Genomic DNA, 19,292 nt, shown 5'->3' with positions numbered 1-19,292 from the left:
TGGCTCTGGATTATCTTTAATTTCGCAGTCTCCTGGATTGTCATCGCTGTCTCACTGCATGGCGGAGGCTGTCACCATGTGCAGTGGTTGCGGCTGGCTCCTGGGGTGCCATGGACGGGTGTCGGACTGCAGGTGGTAATGTATGCCAGGCCCCCACGCCCCTTACTCCCTCTCCCCTCCGGAAAGTGACGCTAAGAGTGGACTTGCACGGAGTGGGAGGACTGGGGGTGGTTGAACGTGCACCTCTGATGACCCCTACTGGGTGTACCCCAAGGTCCTTGACTTTATCTCTTTTGTTGTTTGATTGTTCTGGTTGGTATGTGGGTGGGGGGTGGGTCTGGGATGCTGGCGAGTTGGGGAAGCTTCAGTGGGAGGGGGGGGCAGACGGGGAACTTTGCATGGTAGGAATGCAGCTAGCAAGATGTGGCTCACCCTAATGGAGCCGGATAGATTAAGCATACATGGTTGGTTGTTAGTTGCTACTGTTCTTTCTGCACGCCTTGTCCTTTTGTTGGGACTCATTGGGGGGAGGTGGGAGGGGGCTCGATATGGGGGAATTGTTTGGGTTAAGTTCATGACATGTGCATTAGGTATCAATGACTCGCTTCTATGTGTCTGTGGGGGACAGCTTGATTGTGGTCGGGAGGTAGGTGGGCCGGTTCTGCAATGTATGCAATATCCGTGGCTAGGACATGTTACAGATGATGAGGATGTTGCTCATAAGCTGGGACCCCTGCTTCCTCTGGGTACTATCGGGCAGGCGAGACTTGAAAGGGGCCTGTTACTAGCGGATGGTAAATGCGCCGTGCTGGACACATTATTCTCGAATTTATATGTACAAGACCATGCATGGGGGACACACGCCTGAATGTGATCACTTGGAATGTGAGGGGACTGGGTGATCATCGGAAAAGGAGACAAATATTGGGTTACCTTGATCGCCATAACATTCAGATTGCTTTCCTACAGAAAACGCACTTCGCGCCTCATAGATCGACCCCCTTTGGACAGAGATGGGCCTCACATGCAGTCTTCTCCTCGTACTCCTCGTATGCTCGGGGTACGGCTATTCTGATTAAAAGGAATACACCCTTCCATCTAGCTGGCTCTAAGACTGACCCGCAGGGGAGATATTGCTTAATGTGGGGCAGGTTGGAACATATGGCTGTGACGCTTGCCTGCTGTTATGGGCCTAACGTGGACGATCCGCAGTATTTTACTGATTTATGGGCAGCGATACTGGGAACGGGACCACAACACCTTATATGGGGGGGAGATTTTAATACAACCCTGAATCCCATCTTAGATAGGTCACACCCGGCCCCCCACCATTATACTAGTGGGAGGGAAGCCCTCCGGGCGACTATTGATGGTAATAATCTCATAGACGCCTGGCGTTCTCACTGCGGGGCGAGGGGGGAAGGTACGCATTTCACAGCGCAAGCTAGGTCATGGGCAAGACTTGATTACATACTCCTGACTTCACACCTCTACACGTCACTGATTCACGCGACACACCTCCCCAGAACATATTCCGACCACTCCCCCGTACTTATCACATTGAACGGCTCTGAACTGGGTTCCCCGGTCACTGCATGGCGTATGCAATCCTCGATGCTGCTAGACTCGGAATTCCAAGCAGAGCTCCGGGAGGAATGTTTAGAATTCTTTAAACGAAATAAAGATTCTGTCCAGGACGTTGAGACCATATGGGACGCCTTTAAGGCCACACTACGAGGTCTCTGCATTTCAAAAGGCTCGGGGGTACTCAAGAGCATACTGAATAGATTGAAGTTTCTGGAATCTGACCTCAGAAAAGCGGAGGAGACCCTCAGAGTGAACCCTGGGAACACTACCCTTGCTGAGATACGGGGGAAACTGTCGGAGTACTCTGACGAGGCCTCTCGGGAGGTGAAATTCAGGAACAAATACTGGGTGGCCAGGTGTTATGGGGAGGGTGAGAGACCTGGGAAGGCCTTGGCGGCGACGGTTAAACTCATGCGTTCACCGACAGTTGTACTGGAATTGGAGACTGCTGAAGGGCTGGTACTCCGAGACACTACACAAATCCTGAATGAATTTGTATGGCACTATAGTACACTGTACTCCTCCACCAGGACAGGCGGACTGACGCTAGATGACTACCTGGCAGATGTGTCCTTGGGGTGGCTGAGTGATTCACAAAGGGCCTTTCTGAGTGCCCCGTTCGAACTAGATGAGGTCAGGGAGGCTATCATGCATATGAAATCAGGTAAGGCCACCGGGCTGGATGGTATCCCTATTGAATTCTACAAAACGTTCATAGACTTCATGGCGCCAGTACTGCGTGAAGTATATGAAGATGCGCTGGAGGTTGGCCACCTCCCTGCCTCCATGAGAATCGCCCTTATCACGTCTCTACTCAAGCCGGGGAAACCCGCTACAAATTGCGATTCATACAGACCACTCTCCTTGTTGAATTGCGACGTGAAAATACTCGCCAAATTGATTGCGGCGCGCATTAGCCTCCTACTGCCCGATCTGGTACTCCCAGACCAGGCCGGATTTGTCCCTGGTAGGGCGACGTCGCATAACCTCCGCACCTTTTTCTCTGTCTATGACTCCGTTTCCGAAGACTTACCAATGGCAGCCATTTTTTTAGACGCCACCAAGGCGTTTGACTCGCTTGAATGGGATTATGTGTTCAAGGTACTCGAGCAGATGGGCTTCCCGCTTATTTTTATCTCCTGGATCAGATTGTTATATACGCGTCCAGTGGCCAGAGTACTCATCAATGGGAGATTGTCTTCGGAATTCCCTGTATCAAGGGGAACTAGGCAGGGCTGCCCCCTTTCCCCGCTCCTGTTTGCCATAGCCACAGAACCCCTCGCAGCTAAACTACGTCAACATCATCGAGATAGTGCATTGCGATGTTTTCAGAGGCAGATACTCATTTCCATGTATGCCGATGATATTACACTCTATGTTCGCCACCCAGGTGAGAACTTGCATCCCATACTTAGAGAATTCATACGGTTCGGAGCTCTCTCTGGCGTCCAGATTAACTGGAACAAGTCATGTATTTTCCCACTTACTGCCTCGACACATCCGTTTCCACTGGAATTCCCGCTTGCTTGGTGTGAAGGGGATTTTAAATACCTGGGTATACATGTAGAAAAGGATAGGGAGGCGCTGATTCGTGCTAACTATGGCACAGTCATGGATAAGATCAGTGACAATATTTCCAGATGGATAACCCTCCCCCTGTCCATGGCTGGGAGGGCTTCGCTAGTCAAGATGGTGATACTCCCTCAGCTTCTGTATCTCTTTCTGAACATACCGTTTCATCCCGGGGCCTATTTTTTTCGGCTGCTGCGCTCGGAGCTACTCAAACTGGTGTGGGGTGGGAAGGCACCTAGACTCAAATGGGAGATCCTTATCAGACCCTACTCGCAAGGTGGATTTGGGGTTCCGGATTTCGAACTTTATTACCGGGCTGCCCAGGCTCACTATGCCTACTTCTGGATTTGACAACCGCGATACATGCCCCAACTGGCGGCTGAACATTGGTTGGCCCACCCGACACCCATTGAGGGTGCGCTGTACTCCCCGGTAGAAGGCAGGGATAAGACCCCTAACACGGTAATGAGCACTGTGACGGCGTGGAACCGTATCACTTTGAGACTCGATCTGCAATTCCTATATGCCCCATTACTGCCCTTGACTTACCACCCACAGCTGCCGCTTTTACAGGAAGCAGGCTTTCAAAAGTTGTTGATGAAAATACATGTTCGCACATGGGGGGACTTGTACCGTGATGGCATCTTTCGCACCAAAGACCAGCTTTATGAAGGCATACAACCGACACCACTAGACATGTTTTACTATATCAGGCTCCGACACGGGTTTCAAACCATTACACCTGACTTCCCACACGAACCTCCTGTACTTCTCCCCCTACAGAACCTACTGCTACACGATACTCCCATCAAACTAGTGTCTACACTATATAAATCGGTCCGTGCAAACATGACCTACACAGATTTGCCTGCCAGGAAGAAGTGGGAACAGGATTTGGCCACGACCCTTACTGACAGGCAGTGGGAATTCTGCTTACAACAAACTGAGCGCATATCTTCTAGCAGTAGGTACAGGATCATTCATTATAAATTCCTCCACAGGTTGTATCACACACCGGCGCGTCTGCTTAGATTCCAGCTGCGATCTACTGACACTTGTGACAGGTGTGGGGCTTCAGGGGCTGATTTCCTTCACCTTGCATGGGGATGTGCTGGGGTGTGCCGCTACTGGGACCAGGTTTTTCAGGCAGTCTCCAAAATGATACACACGACGGTAGACCCATCCCCGTTAGTGGCGCTACTGGGATATGTTGAACCACTCCAAGCGGCCCATCGCAAATATGTGCCACTGGCCATGCTATTGGCCAAGCGCAGGGTGGCCTGTAGGTGGGGGAGGGGAAGGGCACCCAAGTTCAAGGATTGGGTGCAGGACATGGTGTACTGCCAACAACAACTACAGTCTTAGCTTCATTTTCGATAACTGGTCCTCCTAGTGGATCCTGACTCAATGAAACAGAACTCTGACTGTCCTGAGAACTGTCTCTAGCAATCTCGGCTGCAATTGTTGCTTCCTGCTCGATTTCCGCATTCAACATTTCTAGATATTTTGGAAAAACAGGACATTCTATGGTCTCCTTGGCTGCATTGAAAGAATCTTCGTAACAGAGGAAATCTCCAAGCAGTTCCTCTTCTGCACGCCAAGGCTTGAAAAGTTGCAAAAGAGCTAAATAGAAAAACTCTTTTCTTTCAGGAGATTCGTCACTCAATTTTCGATGATTTACCAATTGGCATTTTCTTTGCTTGACCAGACATCCCTCACTTCCAATTACAGAATACACTCCTTTATCAATATCTTCTTTGATGTTCCTCTTGAATATGTAATTTTGTAGAACCTCATACAGACAAACATTCTCGAGGTGACTGCTTCTATTTGGATAATATGTATCCAACATGTTGGTCTTCAAAATATCTGTACTGTTTGGCTCCTTCTCCGCCAAATACTCAATCTCCTGTACAGGTTTCAGAACTCGATTACGTGTTGCAGCAAGCCAAAAGACTCACCCAAATTATACTCCTAGATTTGGCATAGAGACTTGCTGAAGATAACCGATCAGAACATTCGTATGCTCCGATTTCTCGATGCGACAACATCTTTAGACTGAAACTGTACAACTTCTTACTGAGGCTCTTTTCATGTGAAATGTCATCCCATATATCCTTTAGTTCTGTCTTTTCTTTTTTTGTGATATAAGACGTCACATACCGAGCTACAGCCATACAGTTGTCAGCCACAAACTGTATATCCATGTTAGCATTCCACATGGACAAAATCACTGGGTTGTAGACGTTGATGTACTTGGACTCTTCGTTTCTTTTTAAATTGTGTGTATTTTTGGGTGATTTCCTCATCACATTATGTCGCAGTGAAGACATCAAATTGTTCACTCTTCCTTTAGATATCACCGATCGTGGAAAACCAAAACGACATTTTGTATAGAACTTATTCTTGTTTCTGAATTTACGACTACAGTACTTTCCACAACGATGGTTTTGAAAACATAAAACTTGTTCTCTTAAACTTTTGTCTTCCTTTGTGTTTGGAACAGCACATGTAGAATACTGTTCTATGAAACTCATCAGTAAGTCATCCGGATCTGTTCCAAATTTGGGTGCATCTTTGATCCATAGCAGCATATGTATACGAGGAGCACCTCTTGCTTGATACTCCTTTCTCCAGAAGAAATCCAACACCTCTCCAAGAGGTGGATTTTTCTTGTTCGTAATGAAAGACATCATAGCTTCAAATCTATGATTGAAGTACCTGCATACATTGACTGGATCCAAAGAGCACAGTTCTCCGGGTGTCTTGAATTGGATATTTTCAATGTTTCCATTTGCCTCTCGTAGAAATTCAAGTAAGTCTTCCCAGCCATACTCGGACCAGCTGAGAGTGAGGAACCATGCGGGAGTTCCTAAGTTCCTCAGCATACATTTTAAGTCACCATGTCGACGGTACCAATACTCATTAGTACCACGCTGACATGCCATGAGATTAATCAGGTGAGAATCCAAAATACTGTCTTGCACATTGACTTTATCCATAAAGTCCCTTGCCGAGACATTTTGCAGCTGTACACCACTTTTCAGGATGTGGTTCACTGCATAAGACAGTCCAGACAGATCACTTTCATACAGTAGATGAAACAAATAGGGAATGCATTGACGAAACCTAGGATCTTCTGCATACAATCGTAAAGTCCGGTATTCAGAAGCAGGAATTTGATCAGGTCACTTATCATATCTTCCTCCTCGACCTGTTGGAAATAACTGTGGGAAACACCGAGCTTCCAAACTTTCCTCCCAAACACTAATGGGACTTCCTTTGGCTTGTTTCATTTGAAACAACTCAATAGCATCCCCCATGACTTCTTTAGAATGCAAAGGATGAACACTATAATGTTCATATATTTCTTCATTTTTAGAGGCATCTACTTTCTCTATTTGTCCAGCACACAAATCGCTGTCCTCTTCTTCACTTAGTTCGTCTTCTGCAACACATACATTCTTGTAATACTCATTGTTTTTCATCAAATACAACGTTGACTTTTTGACTTTTCTAACATCCACTAAATCTTGCCAGATTTTCTTACTCTTTGTCGGAACCCCATTAACTAGGATAACCAGAGGTTCCTCTTCCACTTTGTCTACACCAATTGTATCAATATTTTTCTTCAAATCTAGAGGCAAATAAACAACTCTTCCCTTTAATCCTCTCTGTAAATCCGAAGGAGGCAATTTCCCTGTCTTAGCCTCCATTCTAACAATAGCCTGAAAAGGATGGACACTTTGAATCAAAATAGATTCATAAGTATTTAAATCCTTCAGTTCAGAAGGAATGTCAACCGATTATTATGAACTGCTCTAGCAGGCATCCGGTTTTGATTTAATTTGTTAAAACAATAAGTACACATACGTTGATCTGATCCTAAATCAAAACAATTTTCTACCATCAAGTATGTTGCAAAATCCTTCCATTCACTATTGTTTTCCATTTCACTTTTTGTATATAAATCCACTAACTTAGTCTGATTCTTATAATAAGTCCGTCCACAACACACACAAGTGAAATTAGGCCTCTCACTTGATTTCACCGTAATCGTGCAAATTTCCTTGAGAAACTTATCTGTACTGGAAATCTGTACACTCTCTTCCACATTACCTTCTTCTACTGAGTCAATTTCAACATTGTTCTCTTTACTAGTAAAGTAACAAAACTCAATTTCTTCACAAATATTCTTCACATCTACTTCAGAACCATGCAAAAGAGCAGAGCATAATTGTTTAAGCATAATTGCTGGACTCTTAGCATAATACAACATTCTAACTAATTTCCTCACTTTATTATGATGCACTGCTAGCATCCTGAAATGATGAAAAACACTCTGGCATACTCTCCTGGAAAGACAAGCCAGTGAATGACCATGCAAACCTGTCACTTCTCTCACTCTACAAGGATCTAATTCTTGCAACAACTTCATTTTCTGTTTTAAACTTTTCTTATTAAATGTCCGTACAAAATCACAAAGCAAATTGATGGAATCCTGTCGCACACTGCAAATACTACTACACTTCCAGGTGTACACTGGTCCCTTAGGACGTCTTCCTAAAACTTCATTACCTAACACCTCTTCTGCCTCTGTTGACACAAGTTTTTCTTTTTCAACCGGACAACCATCTTTCAACTCATATGCTCGACCACTGGTGTCAACTGCATGCACCAAATCATTATCCTGGAAATAACTCTCCTCATTAAAAAATGCCTCACAACTTGAACTATGCATCCATTCTCCTGAAAAAACTTCACAAAAATTACTACGATTAACTGTTCTCTTCCATCTACTATTTGATTTGAAATCATAAATTGCCTTGCTTAGTTTCCTAATTCTATTGATTATCAAAATAAATAACTTTCGCTTAATTTCTACATTTTTCTTTCTCTTATAAAAAGCCACTTTCTGTTGACCTTTCTTAATATTTTTTAACAAATTGCCAATTATCCTGTTGCGGAGCATTCGTCTACGAATGTCCCTAAACAGATTTTTCCTTCTACTACCATGCACAGAGTTATCTTCTGCTCTAGCAGTAACATTTTTGAGTGGCCTTTCCTTCCCATTTAAATTGTCTCTCTTCTTCTGGACTAAAACATGTTCTGTACTGATACTTTTTCGTCTGCAAATGTTTCTTAAAAAAGATTTTGTTGTCTTACCCGGAGTTTTTCTGGTGACTTGACAAGTTTTTATTGTAGAGGACTGCTGCAAAGGTTTACCAAGGTGGGGTGTAAGTCGCTTTGCTTCTTTTATTTTTCTTTGCCTTGAGGGCATTTTTGAATTTTTCAAAAGATCTTCAGTTGAATCTGTGGTAAATATTTGTAAAAAAAGGAATAAACCACTATTTCCAAACAGTAAACCAATAACAGTAGGCAAACAATTAACACACTAGTTGAGGTATGAGGGCGTATTTACAAGGCCCTTACCCCACTTTTGCGTCACTTTTAACATGGGGAAAATAACGTGAACGTGGCTCAAAGGCCTTTTAAATATGGCCCATGCTGACTATGAAACTCTAGCAGTACATATCAAGTAACCTAAATGACTTCAAGAAACGTTTTTAAACACATCAAATAAGCAAATTATTCTCCCTAAATCATGGGGTAAGTGACTTAAAATGCCCTAACACACATGGGGGCGTATTTACAAGACCCTTGCACCACTTTTGGGACACTTTTAACATGGGGAAAATAACGTGAACGTGGCTCAAAGGCCTTGTAAATATGGCCCATGCTGGCTATGAAACTCTAGCAGTACATATCAAGAAACCTAAATGACTTCAAGAAACGTTTTTAAACACATCAAGTAAGCAAATTATTCTCCCTAAATCATGGGGTAAGTGACTTAAAATGCCCTAACACACATGGGGGCGTATTTACAAGGCCCATGCACCACTTTAGCGTCACCTTTAACATAGGGAAAATAACGTGAAAGTGGCTCAAAGGCCTTGTAAATATGGCCCATGCTGGCTATGAAACTCTAGCAGTACATATCAAGAAACCTAAATGACTTCAAGAAACGTTTTTAAACACATCAAGTAAGCAAATTATTCTCCCTAAATCATGGGGTAAGTGACTTAAAATGCCCTAACACACATGGGGGCGTATTTACAAGGCCCATGCACCACTTTAGCGTCACCTTTAACATAGGGAAAATAACGTGAAAGTGGCTCAAAGTCCTTCTAAATATGCCCCATGCTGGCTATGAAACTCTAGCAGTACATATCAAGAAACCTAATTGACTTCAAGAAACTTTTTGAACACATCAACTAAGCAAATTATTCACCCAGATTCATGGGGAAGTGACTTAAAATGCCCTAACACACATGAGAGCGTATTTACAAGGCCCTTGCACCACTTTTGCGTCACTTTTAACATGGGGAAAATAAAGTGAAAGTGGCTCAAACATGAGAGCGTATTTACAAGGCCCTTGCACCACTTTAGCGTCACCTTTAACATGGGGAAAATAACGTGAAAGTGGCTCAAAGTCCTTCTAAATATGCCCCATGCTGGCTATGAAACTCTAGCAGTACATATCAAGAAACCTAATTGACTTCAAGAAACGTTTTTGAACACATCAACTAAGCAAATTATTCACCCAGATTCATGGGGAAGTGACTTAAAATGCCCTAACACACATGAGAGCGTATTTACAAGGCCTTTGCACCACTTTTGCGCCACTTTTAAGATGGGGAAAATAAAGTGAAAGTGGCTCAAACATGAGAGCGTATTTACAAGGCCCTTGCACCACTTTAGCGTCACCTTTAACATGGGGAAAATAACGTGAAAGTGGCTCAAAGTCGTTCTAAATATGCCCCATGCTGGCTATGATACACTAGCAGTACATATCAAGAAACCTAAAAGACTTCAAGAATCGTTTTTGGTTTATGTTTGAATAGCTTTATTTCGATATATTTATCATATCATAAAAGCATTGCAATACAAAAACAGTTAAAAATGTAATACAATTTAACAATTCATCCCTCTATTCAATTTATGCCATTTATCAATTCTGCAGTTTTTTATAACCATCAATAAAATAGCATAGGAAGGAATTCATTTGCCATAAAATTATTAAAACAAGCTAAATCAATGCAGATCTTGTTACTGGAGAAGTAATTTCCTCGCGGATCTTATCCGCCATACCCAACCCAGAAATGTTGCCAGGCAACAGGCGAACAAAGGGCGAGCATCAGATCTTAAGATGCGTAGAGCCTCCAAGTGCGATCGAGTGCCAAGGCTCGAGCAAAGTGGTTTCGGCCATCTGCACCGAGGTGCTACATAGGCTGGGCACTCAAACATTAGATGGGCAATGGACTCATCCCTTTTTTCGCAAAAAGGGCAATACGGTGTAGTTTGCAGCGGTAACTTCCAGCTTGCTGTCCACTGTCCTAAGGGTAGAACTCCCACCCTAAATTTGAAATACAATGACCTATCCATCGGGTTGAGGATCAAGTCCAGATAAGGTTCTCTGAGGGGGAGGTCCTTGATTAACAGAAACTCGACAGCAGATCTGCATAATTTGGAATTACTCATTCTCTCATTTGCCACCCATGACCAATATAATTTCTTTAACATCTGTTTGGGTGGGGCTGTTCTGTTAGCCCAAGCATCTCCAAGGCCCAGTTCACAGAGAAGCCGCTTTACTTCCATGATCCAGCCAACCTTATGCCAGCCAGGGGATGAAAGAAGTTCACTCAGGGCTTCTGCGTAACTCGACAGTTCTGGTACATTCCATATTCCAGCCCACAATAAGAGGGGACGTAACCTTGCTTGCTCACATATTGGGCGTGTACCTGCATCTAATAAAAGAGGGAGTGTGGGAGTGCTGTGTGGTAGCCTCATGAGATCTTTGTGGAATTTGTTTTCAAGATGAGTCAAGGTATCAACTCTCTGAGTGCCCCACAATTCCGACCCGTACAGCGCCGCGCTCACCACCCTTGCCCTATAGATGTCTAATATCACCCCAATGGGTTTAAGAGACGAGGCACGATGTTCTTTTAGCAGAGCCCCTGTAACCCTCTTATGAGTCAGAAAGACTTTTTGGTGGTGAGCCTTCCAACTCATGGAGTCACAGAGTCGGATGCCTAAATAATCAAATTCCCTTACCCTTTCAAGTGGGACTGAGTCTAGGGTTGGGGGAATGACTGTCTTCCTAGGGGGGTTTAAGACGAGGAATTTGGTTTTGCTTATATTGATGACTAGGCCCCTAGAATCACAAAAGTCCTTAAACCTGGAGAGCAACGTTTGAAGGCCTATCGGAGTTTTTGAAATCAGGAGGGTGTCATCTGCAAATAGGAGGGTAGGTATTTTCCTGCCAGCCAGGGAGGGTGCATCTGCTGGATGTTTAAGAAGGTGCTCCACCACTCCGTTAACATAAAGTGAAAACAGAGTGGGGGCTAGCACACAACCCTGGCGGACACCCCTATCTACAGGAATACGAGATGTTTTTTGGCCCTGTTCACCCCACCTGATTTGAGCAAAATTGCTTTCATGGAACTTAATAAGCAAACCCAACAAATACGGAGGGATACCCAAACCCTCTAGGACATTCCACAATTGGTCACGTGGGACCAGGTCAAAGGCAGTCCATAAGTCTATAAATGCGAGATACAGACTGCCTTTGCCCAATGCGACCACTTTCCAATAAAGCATTAAAAGGCGAAATGTCTGTTCAATGGTACCAGTTCCTGATCTAAAGCCGGCCTGGAAGTCAGACAAAACCTGATTTTCTTCAGCCCAGTGCAAAATCCTACCCAGGACTACTTTGCCTGCTACCTTCTGGGTGGAATCGAGCAAACTAATTGGACGGTAGTTAGCAGGGTCGTCCCGACAGCCTTTCTTAAAAATCGGGACGACCTCCGCGCCCCTCCAAGAGTCCGGAAGGCGACCTCCCATCACGGCCTCGTTCAGAAGTAAGGCAATAAGTCCGCTCCAGACCTCTGTATTGACCCGCAACAAATCACCTGGGAGGGCATCTGGGCCTGCAGCCTTATTAGCAACAAGGCACCTAATTGCCCCTTCAACTTCCTTAGCAGCAAAGGGGTAGTCATTGCTTGTATTAGCAACCAGCGCTCTATGCAAGGAACCCCTGTTTGTTTCTGATGCGCCTGATGGCATGGAGTAGAGCTTAGAGAAATGGGCAAACCAAGCCTCCCCTGTAATGTTGCAAGTCAATTGTGAGTCGACGGGCCTATCCCTACCTCTGAGCAAATCCCAGAACCCCTTTGTGTCCTTTTTGGAGCTCGCATCCATTAGGTCTCTCCAGAAGTTGGTTTCATGCGCTTCCCTTGCCACGGCTAGAATTTTTTTATAACTTTTCCTAGCGAGTCTTGTTCGAACTGGATCTTTTACTTTCACAGCTAGGATGAGTTCACCTTTGGCAGCACGACATGCAGAGGAGTACCATTTATCTCTACCATTGGTTGCAGTTCTACTTGCAGAACTTGCCCTACTCTGTGGGACTATAAACAATTCACTTAGAGCTGAGACAGTTTCTGTGAGGGCCGTAAGGACATCATGATTGATGGATTCCGATGTGTCTAGACGGAGCTTCGCAGCTGTCATTATGGACTTAGCTTGAGCCATCCTTCCCTCGTCCGCAGCGACTTTAGCCCATTTTAATCGCCTGCCGCAGTTCGAAGGAACAAATTCATGGGATGATTTCCATATAAGTGGAGGCGTAGTTGGATTCCCGTCATGCCACAGGGGGGTGAGGGTTAGGGCCAAAGGGTTATGGTCACTGTCAGATGTCAATAAGACTTCCATATCATGGAAATACGACCATAGATTATGGTTCAGCAGTATATAATCAATTCTAGAAGTATGTCCCACCCTGTTGTAGGTGTGCGCTCCCCCGGAATCTGACTTGGATCGACCATTAGTAGCTCTAAGGTCGTATTCCAAACAAAGTGAGTTGATATCTATGGCACTCTGTGACCATTTTTTGATCGGATCTAGAGAGAGCAAAGGGATGCCTCTCCTAGCATCGTCTACCCAGGTGTCCAAGATGTCCTCACTGGCTAGAGGTTCGAAACAGCAGTTGAAGTCTCCTGCTAAGACAACAAGGGAATCGATATCGCAGGCTCTAAGCTCCTTTTCTACTCCGGATGAGGATCACATTGAATTACCCCCCCTCAACCCCCCTTAAGTAAGGATTGAGCACTTCTAGCTTCCTACCCCCATGGCACTGTATTGTAAGTCTCAGAAGATCAGGAGATTGTGTGTTTATGTGCCTTATGGTTAATCCCAATGCAATACTGACCCAAATAAGAAGGCCACCCGACGGGCGGCCTTTACTGCCCTGTGGTTGGGATGCTGGCACAGAGTAGGTTGTATACCCTACCCTGTGGCGGGGTTCCAAGCACCATGTTTCTTGCAGGAGACAAATCCCGAAAGGATCGACAAAAGAATTCCAATCTGGGTTGTCAACATTACGTGCAAGCCCTGCCACATTCCAACTTAGGATCTTCAGCTGAGAGTTTCCTGTGATTCGCTGTCTGGTCAAAGAGGCAAAGGCAGGGGGATCAATGTTAGAGCCAAGGCCCACCCTTGAGCCATAATCAGACACTGCCGCTACTACAGCGGCTCTAGTTGGTGTTTGAGTAGCCTCTTCCTGGATTTGGATATTTGCCCTGGGGACGGTGATTCATTTGCCAGCAGGCAAGGACAGCTGGTGGGATAGCATAGAAGTCGTTGGTGGTGCAGCTATCTCGTGCACAATTGCATGAGATCTATGGGTATTAGAGGTGTGCGGCGCTCCCTGCACTAGCAAGGGATGTGCCCTTGGTTGGACAAGTGGGGCCGAACTAGTCCCGTCAGGATTAGTTAACAAGGAAAAGGAGTCAGGTTCCCCATGAGGTAAGGAAATCTTTGCAGGCAGTGGAGGATCAAGGGGTTTGGGCAGTCAATCTACTTCTTCGAGACAGCTGTACCTGTTCGAGGTTGATACCCCGAACCAGCGTCTAGTTGGAATTTGCTCTTTAGTAGAATACCCCCTCCCGGACTGATGATGTGCCGTGGACCAGTTGACCCCATAAGTGTGTGCATTACGTGGTGGATAAAAGAAAGTTAGTGGCCTAGGTGCAATGGATGAGCTCTCACCGTCAGTAGATCATGAGCAGATATGGTGGGCCGTGTATGGATCCTCAAACGTCACGACTATGCAATCGCCAGGTCTAGATTTCCGTGAGGGACCCACCCAGGGAACTCTTCGCACCATTTTAACTCCACTTGTCCGACCATTTGGAATCGATCTATGCACGTTAAGCCAGTGCATGACTTTGTTCTTTAGAGACCAATGATTTTCGTAATGGCCGTTCACGACCTCCGGCACACCCGTCAGCACCACCACGTAGTCATTGGCCTCTGATTTTTTAGAAATAGCAAAATCCTGCGACAATTTTCTAGCAGCAGCCAAATCTGAGGAGACTCGAGTTTGCAATTTGGTAATTTCATTGTCTATGGCAATGTTTGTACGTGTAATAAAGTCATCCATGGGACCATTTTGTATCAACCTCCCCCTTAGCAGCCCTATTGCGGCTAGCACGTGTGCACATGTATAACGAAATAGGCAACCAGGATAAACAATAGGTGGAAGCAATGTGGACTGTACTGATGGCAGAGCAAGGGGCGAAAGAGGGGGGGCCCAGACCAGGCCTCTTAGACCTCGAACGGCCTCAAACGGCCCGCTCTTTGCCCGGTCTTCGCCCCGAGCTGCGTCCCGCGCTGCGGGGGTCTGAGGCTTTAATATAGTGGGCGTGTTGGGCGGGGGGCGGTCCCGCAAGGAGAGTGGACCGGATGCTGACTAACGGTCTCGCAGGGACTCCTGGTTGTTGGAGTCCCCGCACGCTCGCAGCCCCGCTGAGCCTCTTGCCCGGAACCGCCTTACCGTTCCTATCCTCTTGGGATGCTGCCCCAAACACTCCCTGACGATGCGGCACCCGCGGAGCGGGTGCGGCGAGATGTGGGCTAAATAGAGTTCAGAAGTGCAGCCTTGACGGTGAAGCCTCCGTAAAAACGACTTGTGTCCCAGCGAGGAGAAGGTGCAGGGTGCTTTTCACAGTCCTCAGGTGGGCGGGGGGCGGGCCCGCAGGGAGAGCGGACCGGATGCTGACTAACGGTCTCGCAGGGACTCCTGGTTGTTGGAGTCCCCGCACGCTCGCAGCCCCGCTGAGCCTCTTGCCCGGAACCGCCTTACCTTTCCTATCCTCTTGTGATGCTGCCCCAAACACTCCTGGACGATGCGGCACCCGCGGAGCGGGTGCGGCGAGATGTGGGCTAAATAGAGTTCAGAAGTGCAGCCTTGACGGTGAAGCCTCCGCAAAAACGACTTGTGTCCTCGTTTTTAAACACATCAAGTAAGGAAATTATTCTTCCTAAATCATGGGGCAAGTGAAATATTTGCTTAAAGAAGCAGACACTTTTTTTTCCTTGTCATAAATTTAAAAAGCATTCCTTTTCCTTAAAAACGATTTTCAAGTCATAATTTGAAAATACAGCACAGCTCCTATGTACAATCACACCCTTTCAGTACTAATACTTCACATTATCTCCAATTACAATTTCTCAAAGAAACAAAATCTATTTGTAAAACCCTTGACACAAAACAACATTTTAAATATACAACTTTCTTCATAATTTTCTCCCTAAAGCATACTATTCTCTATCTAAATTAAATGAATATTTTCTCACCTTAGCAAATACTTTTTGAGTTTCAAAACAGTCTCAGACACACACCAATTTTTCTTTAGCAGAGCAAAGGGTATGCACTCCAGAGGCTGCAACCAACAAAGGCACAGAAAAGCTGTAATTCATCACACATATCTCTCATGTCACCCAATCAAAACTCTTCCCTCACTTTTTTCAAATCAACACCCTTCCCCCCTCTGCCCTTTCTGCCTTTTTTCCATAGCAACTACCTACTGAAAGACCTCTCATGTTTACAAGTTCACACAACAATGTTTCAACTGAACTCTGAACTCTCAGTACACCTGCTTATCCAGTGCAACGTCTCTTAAAATGATTTTTTCTTAACCAATCAAATTACATCTTTCAAAGAACTCATCCATGCACCCTAACTTTCTGTTTTCAGCAATCATAATCCACCAATCACTGCTACTGAATCATTAGCACTGAAACTCCACAGTTTTTTTCATTACAAATTCCTACTGTTTCAACTGCCATTTCATTCCCACACTTCATCTGACTGCAGCAGAACATTCTCTCACCATGTTTTCTGTCTGGATTATTGGACATAGTTACATCCACTGGGCTCAAAGGTATGCTGTTAACAGAAATTTACACAACCTCAATTTACAAAATGTGGAAATCAACTGGATTGGCCACAGAGGATTGAGATGTCACCAATTGATACCATTGGTGAAAACCTTTTTGCATTTGCCAAACCCTGACCTGTTAATTGTGCACTGTGGAGGAAATGACTTGGGCACTTTGACTGGGGTAGGTCTGGAAATGCTTTTAAAGGACACCTTTGAGCAATTGATGGCACTTTTTCCTCAAACTGCCTTGGCATATTCAAATATATGCCAAATGGCGGCAATCTTTTACTGCGGCTCGGGCCGCGGCGGTGATTCTCGGGGGCAAAATGAGGGGTGGGCACCCTCGAATTAGAGTATAAATAAGAAGGAAGGCGTAGGGTGGGCACCTGCGCCTAAATAATTAAATAAATGGGGTGACACCCATAATTAGCAATATAAATGGGCATAATGCAGGGTAGGCTCCTGTAATTTAACACACAGGCAATCTCGAGGAATCCCTCGCCAGGGATTCCCTTTCCTTTCTAGGCAGCGTCGCCGCCGCCAAACCCACTCATCCTCCTTCCCTGAGGCCTTAAAATCCAGCGCTCCCAAGGTGCCTAGGCTCCCACAAGGCTTGGTAAAAGCAATCCTGTAAAGCCAATGGTCCCAGCAGTCCTGGAGGCATCAAGGGAAGCAAAAGGGGGCCCCAAACAAGAGATCAAAGGCATCCAGGGGCTGGGCAGGGCCCAGGGAGGCAAGCCTTCCCCTGGGCCCCAGCAGCAGCACGCCCCTGGTAGATTCTAGTCAGGAAAACAAGAACATTTTCAGGGTGTCACAGCACCCTTTTTATACAGCAAAGTCCTTTGTCTGCAAGGTGCAGGCAATGTGAGAACCAGCTATAACTGGTTATGGGGAACTCCCTTTCACTGGCCAGGAAAGGGACATCAGACGCACCACAGGGGCGGAGCCAGCATTGTGTGGGGAAAGCCCAGCCTTTTTCAGGTCCCAGGTGTACTCCTCCCTCACATCAATCATGCAGATCTCCCATTCACCACTGGGGCAGACTCATCCTGACTTCTGGAGCCAGGCACACCAGCCAGCTCCAGCCAATCACAAGCCAGCACATTCACTGCACAGACATACCAACTTCTAGAAGTGGCACTTCCACACTAGACATATTAAAGCCGCACACATCATCGCGCAGCATTCAATCTCACGAGTCCGCACACACCAAACTCGACCCTGCACTCCCCACACATCAGGAACTACCATGGTCACACATATTCCACATGCATTCCTATGGGAGGGCAGGTCACTCTCGCCACACACACAGAGAGCGCACGCACTTTACACTGGACCACAGTGAAGAAGTGCGTAGAGGCCTAAAATCACCAACACCAGGTTACAGAAATAGGTCTAGGAAAAAGCAAAAAGTTTCGGGGTGAACCTGCCAAAAGGGCCAGGTCCAACAGTGCCGATCCTTGAAAATATGTAAAACCAGAAATAAAAAGAGTGGCTATTGGCGAAAATATGCAAAACCAGCCATGAATAGCATGCAGATCGCTGACGAAAAGTGCACAGCCAATTGTACCAAAAACACACTCTAGATGGCGTTGTGGGTGAACAGGTATCTCAACTAAGCTCTTCTTAGCCTCTAGACTTCGTTAAGTGCTATGCACACGGAAACAGTTATACCCAGAGAAACTGATGAGAAGACGCTGCCCGCGGAATGCAGGGGCATATTATCAAGGAGGCAAAATGAAATTATCGCCGCTTTTGCAGCCGTTTTCGGCCGCAAAGCAGCGATAATTTCATCGCCCTATTAGCAAGCTGTCGCTAACATTAGTTAGCGACAGCTTTTAGGTGATAGCGAGCGGTTTGGGCCCTCTTTGCATGCTAGGCACCTATTTGCCACGTGGAACAAGCTCTTGTCACTAAAAACTCAGCATGAGCAGTGAGACATACCAGTAGTTCAAACTTGCATCACTGACCTGCCCAGGTGTCAGTAGACTATAGGTTACTAACTTGTGTGAAATATGAACGAATGAGTGCTGGTGCTACTTACACTCAGGTGTCCATCCCTATCAGTGCATCAAATGTCACCCTCTTTCACTTCTGGATCCGGACAGTGATGCTCTGTTTATTCAATCATCTAATTATTCTAGAAATGCATTTATGTAAACCAATCAGGTTAACACATTACACAAAATGAAAGCCAAACAGGATGATATGTTAACATTTCCTTGTTTTGTCATATTTGCCGCTTCTTAATGGCATATGTTATTTGTTGTTGTTTGGCACCATACTATATATTCTCAAGCAGGCACACACACTGAGAGCAAAACAAACTGAGATGAACACAAAAGCATTCCACCCATTCACTTTGGAATATCTCCTGAGAGTATCCTGATTCTGATTACACAGCCATCTGGGCGGTCTTTCGTTCCCCTACCAATCCTCCTTACTCGACAGGTAAAAAGAATGTCATGGGCTTTTGATGTTTGATAGCCCCTGAACTTTCCCACCAATATTTAGACAGTCGTTCTTCAGATCCCCATGAGACCCGATCTGTCCATCTCTCAATGGTGGAACTCCTGCCATCACCACATGTGGGCAGGCTGCTGATGGTGAATGAATTATCAGAAGGTTTTTAGTTTCTTTTTTGTGGTGCCTCCCGCCCCGTTTTCTTGGACTCCTATGGTGGCTGAGATTCTCTGTGATGAGATTAGATTCATACTTGGCAAAACTTTAGTCTCCCGACCATTAATTTTCATTGGCAAATTGTAATATGGACCGAAGTTTTTACTGGTGGTACTGTTCCCCTGCCCCTTCTGTCCATCCTGCATGGATGTTCAATCAGCTATGGGC

The 19,292-nt window shown here is 45.6% G+C and overlaps 1 protein-coding gene across 1 annotated transcript in view; it reads left to right on the top strand.

Moving 5' to 3' along the window:
* The first annotated feature begins 1,614 nt into the window (after positions 1–1,614).
* Positions 1,615–19,292, top strand: part of LOC144797935 (vomeronasal type-2 receptor 26-like) — a 90,745-nt gene continuing 73,067 nt past the window's right edge. The window contains exons 1-2 of the mRNA XM_078668738.1: positions 1,615–2,688; positions 3,943–4,127. Of these exons, the coding sequence (XP_078524864.1) occupies positions 1,615–2,688; positions 3,943–4,127 (1,259 nt within the window). The remainder of the gene's footprint in view (positions 2,689–3,942; positions 4,128–19,292) is intronic.

Source organism: Lissotriton helveticus, chromosome 12 (genome assembly GCF_964261635.1).
Source record: "Lissotriton helveticus chromosome 12, aLisHel1.1, whole genome shotgun sequence".
NCBI classification, from domain to species: domain Eukaryota; kingdom Metazoa; phylum Chordata; class Amphibia; order Caudata; family Salamandridae; genus Lissotriton; species Lissotriton helveticus.
Note: the sequence above shows the minus strand (reverse complement) of the source record. Positions and strands in the feature narration are given on the sequence as shown.